Source organism: Alternaria rosae (genome assembly GCF_020736505.1).
Source record: "Alternaria rosae strain MPI-PUGE-AT-0040 chromosome Unknown BKA58scaffold_6, whole genome shotgun sequence".
Classification (NCBI taxonomy): Eukaryota; Fungi; Ascomycota; class Dothideomycetes; order Pleosporales; family Pleosporaceae; genus Alternaria; species Alternaria rosae.
This window is the reverse complement of record NW_025763575.1, coordinates 1,390,929-1,403,353: the sequence shown is the minus strand read 5'-3', so window position 1 is coordinate 1,403,353 and position 12,425 is coordinate 1,390,929. Positions and strand designations below refer to the sequence as shown.

The following is a 12,425-nucleotide window of genomic DNA, read 5'->3' as shown; positions in this document are numbered from 1 at the left end:
GCTTTCGTTGCCTCGACCCTCTGGTATTCGTATCGGAAAGAATTCGGGTTGTGGCTCCGGGTTCTCGTCGGGTTATATGCGCGATTGGGGTGGTGCGCCCTCAATGTGGGTATACAATCCGACACCTGTTACGTAGGGGGTTGTACCGGGCGGGCAAGTGCTCTTGAAGGTATTGATCAAGTCGGCATTCATGCGAGCTTTGCGAGCGGCTGCCACATCGGGTGGAAGAGGCGTGGTGCTCGTGGGTGGTTTTTTGAATGCCGGTGCATTAGCGGCGCTCTGACGACGTGAGGTCGATGAGGATTCGTCGGCTGACGAGATCATGGCGGCCCGGTCTGGGTGAAGATGATGTGAAATCGCACTCTGTAGCATGTTAGTGGTCTTTCCCGGTCCTGCTTTCAACATTGTTCGATCGACTGAGTTTTGAAGCTGACAGCAATGAAACAGTAATATTGAGGTTTTGGTAAGTCTGCAGTATTGTTTGGGTTTGTGTCGCTTTCCAATCGCTCGCATTCATTGCCCAGCTTGCGGTGTTGAGAAGGAGCCATTGCGTTTGCTGTCTTTCCGCGGATGCACTCACTCAATTGAGAACGTGCTTGCCTGGTGTCTCCGTATGCATCGAACGGTCCCACCATAGTGGCGTGGATGAGAGCAACGACAAGGCTCTCGTCCACTCGACTAGGAGACTCCAACGTCGCGTGAAGCTGACCTCGAAAGTCGCGTCCGTATCGATAACAACTGCCCCACTATGCCCAATACGTCATAGTTCCAGATCTCCAGCCTCGCCAACATGCAGGCATGTAGGCGTCCATCAACGCGTCATGACGAGATCATCAACGATCCGCTCCCAATGCGAGCTCCACAGCATCCAGGAACGCGCCAAAAGGAAAAAGTGCTGACATCAAGACAAAATGGCATTGGCTGCTTTGTTCCGCGGACTGCGGCTCGTCACGGTACACCATGATCTCAGATCTTGTGCTAATACGATTGTTGCTGCTGTCCTGTGACACATGCTGTAACCATGCAGTCTACTAAGTTATTTAGGGGTGCCGTCTTCCTGCGTTGCTGCAAGTCATCTTCTAAAACTACATCGTCTTTACCACGCGTATCCGCTGCCAGGATCACTTCTACTACTTCCAGAGCTTATTCATCAACTCCCCCAAACAATAACGACCGCTTTAAAGGTCCAGTCGAAACGTCCTCCACTATGCAGTCAGTAAAGAACGCCATCGCCGAGAATCTTGGCAAGGTCGTCTCTGGCGCCCATGACCTCGCACCCGCGGATCAGCGATTCTCTCTCGAGGAAGTGCCAGATCTCAGCGGCAAAGTTGCCGTTGTAACCGGTGGCTCAGAAGGAATTGGTTACGGATGCACACATACCCTCCTCTCACATAATATCAAGAAGCTCTTCATCATCTCCATGAGTGAAGACATCATCGACGATGCGCTCAAAGCCATCAAGGAAGAGATGGGCGAGGACAAGGCCAGCAGAGTCGAATGGATGAAGTGCGATCTCTCAGACTGGGAAGCAACCGGCAAGGTCGCTTTCGAGATTGCCAAGAAGACAGACCGGATTGATATCCTGATCAACAACGCCGCGAGAGGTATCATGACATACCAGCTTGCCAAGAACGGTGTCGATCTCCACATGGCTATTAACCATATGGGCCATGTAGTCCTGACCTCCCATCTTCTGCCTTTGATCAAATCCACAGCCGACAAGGGCAACAAGGTCCGTCTTGTACAACTCGGATCCAACGCACACGAGAGCGCGCCCAAGGACGTCAAGTTTGAATCTATCGACGAGCTAAACCAGGATCTCGGCGCTATGGCACAGTACGGCCGCACAAAGCTCGCTTCCATCCTGTACGCACGCTACCTGGCTCGCCATCTCTCTACCTCGCACCCCAACATCTTGTCCAACGCTACACACCCCGGTTTCGTTGAGACACGGCAGTCTGTCGACATGATCCACGAACCCTACCCGTTGGGCGGCTACGCTATGAGCGTTGGTATGGCGCCGTTCAAGAAGACGCAATTCGAAGGTTGCGTAAGTACCATGTACGCGGCCACCAAGACAGAAGGTACTGGCGAGTACATTTGCCCGCCTGCGATACGGGAGCCTGGTAGTGACTTGGCGAACAATGAGAAGCTGGGCGAGCAGTTGATGGACTTCACTTGGAAGTTGGTCAAGGAGAAGACGAAGAGCTCTAGTGCTGATAAGGGATGCCCGTTCAAGGAGCACTAGAAGCGTTCATGTAGATTATGCAATGACCATCACATTGATCATGAGCAAATGCCTTGTCCATGCACCAAACATGCCATGTAATGCTGCACTTTAGATACTAGAGAACTTGTGGCCGTAATTCGTTGCGTCTTATTCCAAACAACTATGGTATCGCTCGCTTGGCGCCTTGCAGACTGAATCCATAACCCATACCAATAACCCAGAATAAATGCAATGCATCAAACAACGCCTAATGCCCACAAAGCCGAAGCCTACTAGGCAATACCCTCCATGCCCATGGGTACCTGGAAGCCACTCAACCCTTCTCCAGCACTCGTCAACCTTGCGCAAAGACTCAAGAAGACCACTGTCTCAGTAGCAGCAAGGTAGTTTAGCGTATCCAGCAGGATCTTAAGATGCCGGGTGAAGTTCTCCTCGTACTTGGCTAGCATGTCGAACATCTTGTCGACACGCTGGGGGTCGTATACGAACTGCGTTGTGGGTCTGTGTGTAGAAGCGACTAGTGTAGCAGCAGGGTTTTTGGAGTTCTTGGCGGGAGGAGGAGCGAAAGAGGCGTTGACCTGGGCGACTAGGTCGGGATCGCCGGTGACAAGGTAGCGGGAGAGAGAGTAGGTGAAGGACGCGAACATGCTGCATGTTGACATGATTTTGTTGTTGATCTGAAGGTGATTAGCAGCCATACAGGCTGTAAAAGTATTGTTTGACTTACTCGGAGCAGCTTACTGTTAGTAAGCATGCATTCCTTCAAGCAAGTCGCGAGGAAGTCAACATGGTCCTGCATCAGCTCGTCCACAGTGCGCTTCACTTGAGGCCCGCCGCTCTCATCCTCCGTTGCCTTCCCTTTGGCCCTTGCATCCTGCTTCTTTTCCTCGCTTATCCGCGACATCAACGATGCCCAATTAGGCTCAATGACCTCGGATGTGCAGTAGTAGGTAAGTTGTTGGACGAAGACCAGCATACGCGCTCTTAGTGTCCACGCTCGACGTTTCCACTGTTCAATCCGCGGGTTCTTCGATCGGTGCTTCCAGGCGGCATTCTTGCCTTGTTCCCCCCAGCACTTGGCTAGATCCGTTTCGAGGTGCTTCAAGCTCAGTAGGTATCGGAAAAGTAGTTGGTAACGAGTAAGCGTGACTCTGCTGACGACCAACGATAACGGGAAGGGCATGGCGTAGTCAAAGACTAGTGCTTGGTATCCAGTAATGTTCGTGTCATCAGTGATCGGCGCCGAGTTTGCAGGTGTGTAATTCGACAATGTAGCGGTGGCGGCATCCTGGTCAAGACCCTGGACGTTGACAATCTTCATGAGCCAGTTTGTGAGTCCAGTATCATTAATCTGAACCTTGATGTCCTCCTTGTATGGGTCTTCCACAGCGACTGATCCAGCATGTCGAGTGGCGAGATCCAATAGCGACTGCAGCTTGCCGACGTTGACATGCTTTGCTGGTTTCTTGAGCTCAAGCTCGCTCATCTCGAGGAAGTAGGTGAAGAAGTCGGAACGATCGAGGAAGAAGTAGTGCTTTAGTGAACGTAATCGTGCCGGCAGTTGGTGTGTTGTGAGAAGTAGGTTGAGCAGCGAGGAGTTTGCGTATGCGTATGAGGAGTTGACGTTGTCTAGGAAGCGTGGATCGTCGAAGCTGGTAGGCGCGTCTTGCACGACTTTACTAACGTCGACGCCTCCGCACTCCCTTACAACGTTGAGGTACTTTCCTGCCAGAAGCACCTTGTCTTTGACGGCTTCAAGCTGAGGAGGTACCAGGGCATCACGTATCGTATATCTCTTCTCCCAATACTCGTCTGTATAATCCTGGTCTAATCTCTCTCGCTTGATGCTTCTTTGCTCTTTGATGAGAAACTCAGAGTGCGGGTCTTTGATGCCGCCGTGGTGCAGCCACTCGTTCAACATAGCCATATACGGTCTGCTAGCTTCTCGCAAGAGTGTGGTCAACAGTGCACGAGCCGCTGGATCTCCCGACATGGACGATAGCCGTTTGGTGATGAGACCTAACACGCTTCCACCTTTACAGAGCTTCTTAGCCGCATTGCCCCCTTCGCGCAACGACTCCAAGATGTTTTCGAAGTCATTGCTGTCGTCATCAGCCGAGTCTTCGTCTTTCTCGTCCTCAAGAATGCCGTTAGCCTTGAGCAGCTCGATCCCGGTTGTGTAGAGCTGGAAGAGCATGTGGCTAGTCTGCTTGGTATGGAGGCTCAAGACGTGCAAAGTGAAGGACTCGTTCGTCAGCAGCTGGTGCTCAAGCTGGGCAACAAGGATGAGATAGTCCTTGAGCAACCGTCGTACAGCCGCGCACAAGGCATGGTTCACGGCACCGTACTCTTCCCGACTGAGCACCTCTACGCAGGTCTCGACGGCAATGTAGTGTGTGGCAGTCTTTAGCATCGACTTGGTCAAATCCCTCAGACTAGGGTCCAGGCCGGGCATCAGACGGAACTGTGGCCCTACCAGACGCTCCTTCTCTTCGTGGGGATTGTAGCCATCGCCGAATCGAATGTACTGTCCCTCAAAACCCATGAACACGAACAACAGATCTTCCAGTATAGCCTTTTCTTGCGCTTCTAGCGATAGTTTTGCGAGGGGTGTTGGCTGCAGCGATATTGGAGCGGTGGATGCGAGCGGCGGTATTGAGATGCGCGTCGCTAGCGGGGCGGTCGTGTGTGGTATCAAAGAAGCCTGTGGTTCCCATGGCGTCTGGGGCTCTTCGGGAATAGACTTCTGCGAGGCGGCGCTGCGTGAGGGTCGGTCGACGTCGCGCGGTAGTTTCTCTGAGCGGCTTCGCGCATTCACCCTACTCTCACTGGCATGCTTCAACGGGCTCTTGGTGCGCCTGATCTCCGTCTCCCGCTCGCGCACCTCCTTCTTCTCTACGCGACGCTCGCCCGAGGAAGCGCCTGTTGCGCGCATGGGTGCTGACTGTTTCCTGGCATGTGACGCTGCAGTGGTGGAGCTGCGGCGGTCGAGTTCCTCTCCAGAAGCGACGCGGGGTCGCGCAGTCGACGTGTAATTGGCATTGACGGAGCGGCGATCAGCGCTGGACAGCGACTTCATGGTGGGCACGTTGCGGGAGGACATGTTGGCGGGCAGGGCACTCCATGGAGCCTGGGGCACTTTTGGTGTTGCTTGTTCGCTGCGCCGAGTCGTGTTTGGGCTGCAGTAGCCGTGTTGATCGGGTCCCGCTTCACTACGCGTCGACTCGCGCTAGCCACCAACCGAGCCATGACGCAGGCTTCTACGTGCACCCCCTCAGAACTGGACATTACCTAGGTACGTGAGCACACTACGAAGTTACTTCGTACATGTTTCGTATATATGGAAACAACCTAATGTTGTTCACAGTCTATTCTGCGCAGCAGCTGTGGAACAAAGCATACAGTCTGTTGCTACTGATCGACTACATCTTCGAACAACGCAAGTTGCTATCCATCCAGTGCTATGTTGCCGAGACCGTAGCCATCGACAAAAAGCACTGTGTTTCATGGTCGCTTTGACCCCTCAGTCTGCCATGAATCGACCATACATATCCGTGCTATTGCGTGAACGGGCTTAGATGACTCTTCCGAAGAATGGCATCTCTCAAGAACAACACCGATCCAAAAATACTCTTCAATCCCCGACACCACTTTGCTAATCCGAGAAGCGCTTTTATTTCTATCAAGCTGTTCTTTTGCATATTCAATAGCGGCTTCGCCATCCACAAAGCTTCGGAAATGATCCCGGTACTCCAGGCTCATATGGCCTTTTTCAACCCAGAGCTTGACTTGCTTCTCTCAATCGGGATCGGCATCGGAATCTTCGACCCAAATCTTGTTTGTATTGTAGTCATCGTTTGCGTATTCTCTAGGCATCGACATTTTCGTGAAGGTATACACCCTACCTGGAGTGGGCGACTGGATCATCTTCACGACCGGTTCGTTGGGATGTCGCTCCTGTATAATGCTGAATAGTTCTCTGTCTTGGTCGTCGTTAACGTTGTAGTTGCGGATTTCCTCTTTCTGCCATGCGTGAAGGTGTATGTCAAGGTGTTTCTCGTCCACGCCGTGTTTATTGACTTTATTGACATCTTCTAGATAGTACAATAACCGTTCGCGCATATGCTGTCGTTCCTCGACCGAATTCCCGAAAACACAGTGCCGATTCCGTTGCCATTGATAGAACCGGACTTGAAATAGGGTATGCTCGGAGAAACCGCTCATGACAGGCTGTGGAGATGGAGACATTGAGAGCGAAGGTATGATGATGGTCGTTTACGAAGTATAGAAGTGAAGCTGGCATGCATATAAAGCTTAGGAGATGTGATCCAGCTTTTATACAAGAAAAGCCCTGGGTCACATATACTGACTGAAGTTGATTCCCAGTCATAAGATGACTTTAGAGGTAGTTTGACGCGACAACGCTCATATCTCGCTTGAAACGTCTATGATGACTTCCTGCCGCTTCAAGAGAGCCTCTGCAGGCTCTACAGCAGTTGGTTCTCTGTAGATTGGACAAGGGGAGGTCTACCAAGCGAGAAAGAGAGCTCGCGAGCATTATCGAGCACCATTCTACCAGTAGAACATTACCAGTCAATGTGAGTCAAGTTCGCTAGCATTCAGACACTCCGCTGCACATCTCTGAGTAAGGCTTCTTCAATGATATTCATCGTGTCAGCCCGGGTATATGGGAAGTCGCGCCTTGCCATGCACAGACGTGAGTTCTGTGTTACCAGGGCGGGACCGCAGGACGGCTCCACATAGCATGCGCAGAGGCCAAAGTCTGGACATAGATATAATCAGTGACTGTCACGTAACCTTGACTCTCGATTCAGCCGTTAGGTGTGTCAGTAGCAGACGGACACGTATGAGGAGGCTCCAATATTCACCACTCTTATTATCTGGCACTGCGACTGTCTGCCGCACCTCGTACTACTACTCATTCCTATCAATACACGCCTTTCTAATGACTGATTTCGATGAAACTCACAGTATACTACGTCAAAGTTGATGTTCCTGTAGCTACGCCATCCGTTCGACGTCTCTGCACAGGCGCAGTAGTCCGAGCATCGAGATTTCCTATAATTCATGATCGTGTTGGATAAAGCGATGCAGTCCGATACAAAATCACACCACGGAGGATTGGGTGGAGAGCGGTGAGAGAATAGAAATTGATAATAGCCGAAGGGAAGTCGCGGTGCTTTCAGGTTGCGCTGGGGCTGAGCGTTACCGGCTAGCGTGCCGCATCCAGCCGTGACGTGATTAGCGTACACCAATGTCTACCTAAGTACGTCTTCCCGCAGCTCCAAACGCATTGAAAGGTCATCACTTGATCGTGGTCAGGCAACATGCACAAGAATCTCAGTTGAACAAAACTATACGAGTGCTATTGCTGACAGCAAAAGCGATTTGAGAAAGATAAACGATAGGTATACCCAAGCGCCAAAACCGCTTCTGTTATCCAGATTCTTCTGGTGCTGAACGCCGATGATGCAAACAAAACCATGCTCTAGACTTCGTATCTTCCCCGACCTTGCCCCGTGACTTCATTTCCGAATAGCCGCCCAGCATCAACACAGTACCGAGCCTCTCCTTGCCCGTCTGTTCCAACTTCGCTTCCCCAACATACAAGCACTGCGTCCAGGATACCTCCGAGAACTCCCTCCATTGCACCTAGGGCACCCCAGCCGATGGCCGCGCTGATAAGACCAACGACGTATGCATAAAGACTGCCCTTGTATGGTACAGTACCGCCGACTTGGAGCATGCGTGCAGTCGAGACCCAGCCGCCAAACCCGAGAGATAATGTTATAACCCAGCGAATGGCGTGGAGAAGCAACTTCGCCAGACGATATGACTGTATCGATGGTCGTCCGTGGTCTTTGAACGAGGACGGGCCAAGAGTTGTGGTTGGCGAAGCAGCGGAAATGAAGTTCATCTGTGACAGGCCGCGCGCAGCTTGATTAAGAGGCACACCGTGGATGGAAGCGTAGGTCAAGGTAAGCGGGTTCGTTAACGCAGCGATGGGCGTCGGCACGACTGAATATGCGCACATGCCAATCATACCCGCCAGTCGCCTTGGAAGTACGATGAGGGGAAGGCGGACCATGAGTGAGATCAGTGTTGACAAACAGATCGTGCCGGCCATGGTGTAGGTCGCGTGACTGAGGGAGGCTTGGACCACCGTTCTAGCCGCGGGTGCAGGCACGCTGTTGCGGTGGAAGTACCATTGAGATACCGTGGCTGCTGTTGTGGCGCGTTGTACACCCGCAATGACCGCCAACCCCCAGAAAAAATCCAGAAAGAATGCAACACCAAGCCACCACGTACTAGCATCGATGATCCATCGGGACTTGTTACTAGCAAAATGGCCGCCAAGGAATAGACGTGTGAACATGAGGATCCATATCCACGACCAGAGTATCACAGCAGCTAGTGTTGCAATACCCACGAGTAGCAGTGGGAATTGCGCTCTCAGGATCTCACTCGAGAACTCCAACATGCCTGTAGCTTTGTCTAAAGAATGTCGTGCCTTGAAGATGGTGTACACCCAGAAACCAGCGAAGCACAAGGGCCCAAACGAAAGCCAGCGCATCAGCCGGTCTTGTACGCTATCGCCATGCCATGACCCTTTGAAGCTTGATGCGAAAGGGTATACAAAGAAGGAAAACGAAATTACTGGTACCGCCAGTAACATCAACTGCACCAAGGGCCGAGCGAAGGACCGAAGTAGCGATAGCCATAGGACTCCGACAATGACCGAAACCAGCGAGTACACACCAATGAGGTGAAACGACGAATGCAAGACAGTATATATCGTGTCGCCCAGTGGGTTCTTCTTGTTCTGTGGCGACTCTTGGAGAAAAGAGATGATCCATGTGCCAAAGATGGCACACTGCACAATTATAAAGAGCTCAGCCCAAAAAAAGTTGTGTCGCGGCGCTGATGTTGGGTTCTCTGGTACGTCGTCGGGAACGGTCTGGCGATCCGGACTTATTGGGCGTGGGTGTTCGAGCAGAGTGTCTTCGTCTGTTTCCTGTGGTATCGGTAAAGTACTTCGTAGTGGGCTGCGACCGCGTTTCGGCCTAGGCATATTGCGAAACTGTTGGAACGGTGGCGGTGGTTCGTCCTGGTGACCCAGGAGCTCGTCTCGGTCCAACTCTTCTATACTCCCCCGATCTGTGGAATCAAGCTCCACATCTACGAGGTGGCCTCTCCCCCTGCTGCTGCGGTCTGTAGTCTCAGAGAGCGGTACACTTGACTCTCTTTCCTCGTCTTCTGGGTTGTTGATAACGGTCGATCTTCCACGAACTGGCTTGTCGCCCTTCCAGGAGCTCTTAATCCCTCTCCCCAGACCATATCCGGGGGCCTCATTCTCGTCCCTGTCCGCACCTATTGTATGATCGGATCGTTGGCCATGTTCATCATCGACCTCCGATGACTCGGATAGATTGCTTGCGCCAAACTGCCGCCGCGAGCGTTGAAGCGCGTAATGGTCTGCTAGGTCTCTGTCGTGCTCGGCATGGTCGTCCTCCTCGCGAAAGTCATCGGTGGCGGAGTAGAATAGTGGCGCGGGCGCGTTGGATGTTCGTGAAGCGAAGGCAAAGCGGCTCATAGCCTGCGAGTTGTATGGGTTGGGCATGTTGCGACGCTGGAGGTAAGCTTGGGACGCGCGCGAGGACGGGCGCTGCCTGTCGGGGGCGTTGCGGTTTGAATTCGGCTCGGGCTGACCCAGTGACAGCCGTGACTGAGACTGGGAGAGGAACTTGGATGCATCTGGGGAGCACGCACGTCAGTCACGCGAGTCCACAAGCAACCCAAGACACAGGCGGCGGATCTATCACATGTACCCGATAAGGCACCAGGTCCACTTACATTCAGAGAACATGATAGATAAAGTGCGCGATAGATGTCTATATGCCTATTGAGCTCGGCGATGGCGGCCAGGTATATCTATCGCGAGGAAAGTCCCGAAGCGAAGGTGGCTCAGGTGCGAGGTCAGCGGTCGTGAGGCGGTCGAGCGCAAGGGTACCGGAGTACAAGAGGCAGCCGCGGATGACGCAGCCTAAGAGACATGCAGCTGGAGGCCGGCAGAGTGCGCAGTGTCCAGCTGGAGATGGTAGAGATGGGGGTGGTAGGGTGGTAGCAATAGGACAGCAGGAAGCTCTAGCCCGCCTAGGTGGTGGGTTGAGTGGTTGGCCGGGTGCGCTGGAGTGATGCTTGCTCATCTCATCATCATGCCAAGCGAGCGCGTCGGGTTATCGATTGTCGGGCTCACGTACCTCGTGAACATGCAAGGCACGCGCTATTCCCTAGCCCCCATCAATGCTCCACCTCACATGCAAAGCATTCGGTAAAATTGTCTCTACGGGTCTTGAGACAAATTTATCCTCTTCTAGTCGTGCTCCTTTGACAGCAAATTTCTCCTTGTAGTGGTTGTTCGAGTCAAGGCAACCCGACCTCATGTTTGTCACGCTCATGTTTCGTAGTGGCAATCAATCAAAGCTACAGAGAAAAGCAAGATGGCATATATTCGAAGCTTGCGCAAAGTAAAGTGTGACATGCTTTTGATATTTGCCATGGGACGCATCCTTCGATTTCGACTGCGGCTCAAGCAGCTGCCGAGCTATGACCGCATGGCCGGGACCCTGACCTATCTCACTCACTCACTATCGTCCAACTGGCTTCCTGTCAAACTCAACCAAGGCTTTAACTTGTGAATTACTTTGCACTACATACATCCTGAATAATAATTACTGTTCGAACACGTCTATTGGATCTGCTGTGAACCACCCCATAAGCCTGCACCTGAGGTCGACTGCTACACCAGCCACACGGCGTCACAAATCATCATGGCGCAGCCGTGGGACTACATAGCGAAGATCGTATCGTTGGGCGATTCAGGATGTGGTAAATCAAGTGTATGCGACACCATCCCCGTTACCCAGGGCCTCCATGCTAACTCCTCATAGCTTACAGTCCGCCTCTGCGAAGGCCGCTTCTCACCACACCACGACGTAACTATCGGCGTAGAGTTCGGATCGCGCATCGTTCCTGTCGGCCCACCAGCGTCGCATTCCCTGAGCATCAACAACCCCTCCAAATCCTCACAAGCGCAAGCGCCCGTATCGCCGTCGAAACAAAAGCAGGAGCAGAAGCACATGAAGCTTTCGCTATGGGATACAGCAGGCCAGGAGACGTACAAGAGCATCACAAGAAGTTACTTCCGGGGCGCATCGGGCGCGCTGCTAGTATTCGATATATCGCGCAAAAACACCTTCCTTTCCGCCACGTCATGGCTGCACGACTTGCGGCAAATCGCCGAGGAAGGCATCGTGGTGGTGCTCGTGGGCAACAAGTCCGATCTCGCGGGGTCATCTACCGTAACCGACTCGGAAGCCGCGAACAAGCGACAGGTCACAAAGGAAGAGGCCGAGGAGTGGTGTAAAGCAAATGGCGTCATGCAGTACGTCGAGACGAGCGCCAAGAGCGGAGAGGGCGTGGAACGAGCCTTCTTGGAAGTCGCAGAGAGAATATACCAAAACATAGAAGCTGGCAGATACGACTTGAACGATCGAAGGAGTGGAGTCAAGGGGCCGGGAGGCGGGGCGAATAGGGCAGGCGTCAACTTGAATGATGCGAGTAAAAAGGGCAAGCAACAGGGTTGGGGAGGTTGCTGCTAAACTTCGGTATATATTGATTTGGGCTCAGACCATCGTGTTGGCATACATTGTTTGGCGTCAACAGAGCAGTGGTCAGCTCGTACATAGCGTTATTGTAATGAATATATCATCGCTTCAGCGGGCCCGTTGCCTCGGCCAGAGATCTCGACCGTCCTCCTCGTTCCTTCCCCCAGAAATGGGAGTCGCCCAACTTGGCGACACTCCACTGTCGTCACACCCTACTTCCTGGAGTCAGCCTAACCGGATCATTCTCCGGTGTGCAGCAATCAGACCTCGCGAACAAAGCGGTAATATCGCCTTTACAGGCGCTGTTACCACGACCGTACTGTACGCGTATTTTGTGGGCCCTAACCACCAGATACACGAAGACCCCAGGTGGTCTGCAGCCATTTCACATGTCCGGAACACAAATCCATACATACCCGAGAGGTCAACATGAGTATGTTGAGCATTACCACTCATCGCCATCAAAACAATTCAATGTCTCGTGACGGCTCCTGCTCCACCGTGGA

General features: G+C 52.7%; 4 protein-coding genes across 4 annotated transcripts; 2 read left to right on the top strand and 2 right to left on the bottom strand.

Moving 5' to 3' along the window:
- Positions 1-1,207: 1,207 nt before the first annotated feature.
- BKA58DRAFT_440894 (retinol dehydrogenase 12) lies at positions 1,208-2,248 on the top strand (the record flags this gene model as incomplete). The annotated part of the gene is made up of 1 exon (XM_046173781.1): positions 1,208-2,248. The coding sequence occupies one exon, from the start codon at positions 1,208-1,210 to the stop codon at positions 2,246-2,248; it is 1,041 nt and encodes a 346-aa protein (XP_046024341.1).
- A 254-nt stretch (positions 2,249-2,502) lies between these two features.
- On the bottom strand, positions 2,503-5,333 carry BKA58DRAFT_316687 (spindle pole body component 97; the record flags this gene model as incomplete). Its single annotated transcript, XM_046167588.1, has 2 exons — positions 2,503-2,907; positions 2,958-5,333. 2 exons carry the CDS (start codon positions 5,331-5,333, stop codon positions 2,503-2,505), a joined length of 2,781 nt encoding a protein of 926 aa, XP_046024340.1.
- A 2,193-nt stretch (positions 5,334-7,526) lies between these two features.
- On the bottom strand, positions 7,527-10,549 carry BKA58DRAFT_340671 (uncharacterized protein). The gene is made up of 2 exons (XM_046168332.1): positions 10,106-10,549; positions 7,527-10,006 (listed from the first exon to the last, which is right to left on the bottom strand). Exons 1-2 carry the CDS (start codon positions 10,116-10,118, stop codon positions 7,740-7,742), a joined length of 2,280 nt encoding a protein of 759 aa, XP_046024339.1. The 5' UTR covers positions 10,119-10,549; the 3' UTR covers positions 7,527-7,739.
- Positions 10,550-10,596: 47 nt separating this feature from the next.
- On the top strand, positions 10,597-12,050 carry BKA58DRAFT_340669 (P-loop containing nucleoside triphosphate hydrolase protein). Its single transcript, XM_046168331.1, has 2 exons — positions 10,597-11,151; positions 11,203-12,050. Exons 1-2 carry the CDS (start codon positions 11,083-11,085, stop codon positions 11,911-11,913), a joined length of 780 nt encoding a protein of 259 aa, XP_046024338.1. The 5' UTR covers positions 10,597-11,082; the 3' UTR covers positions 11,914-12,050.
- The last annotated feature ends 375 nt before the right edge of the window (positions 12,051-12,425 follow it).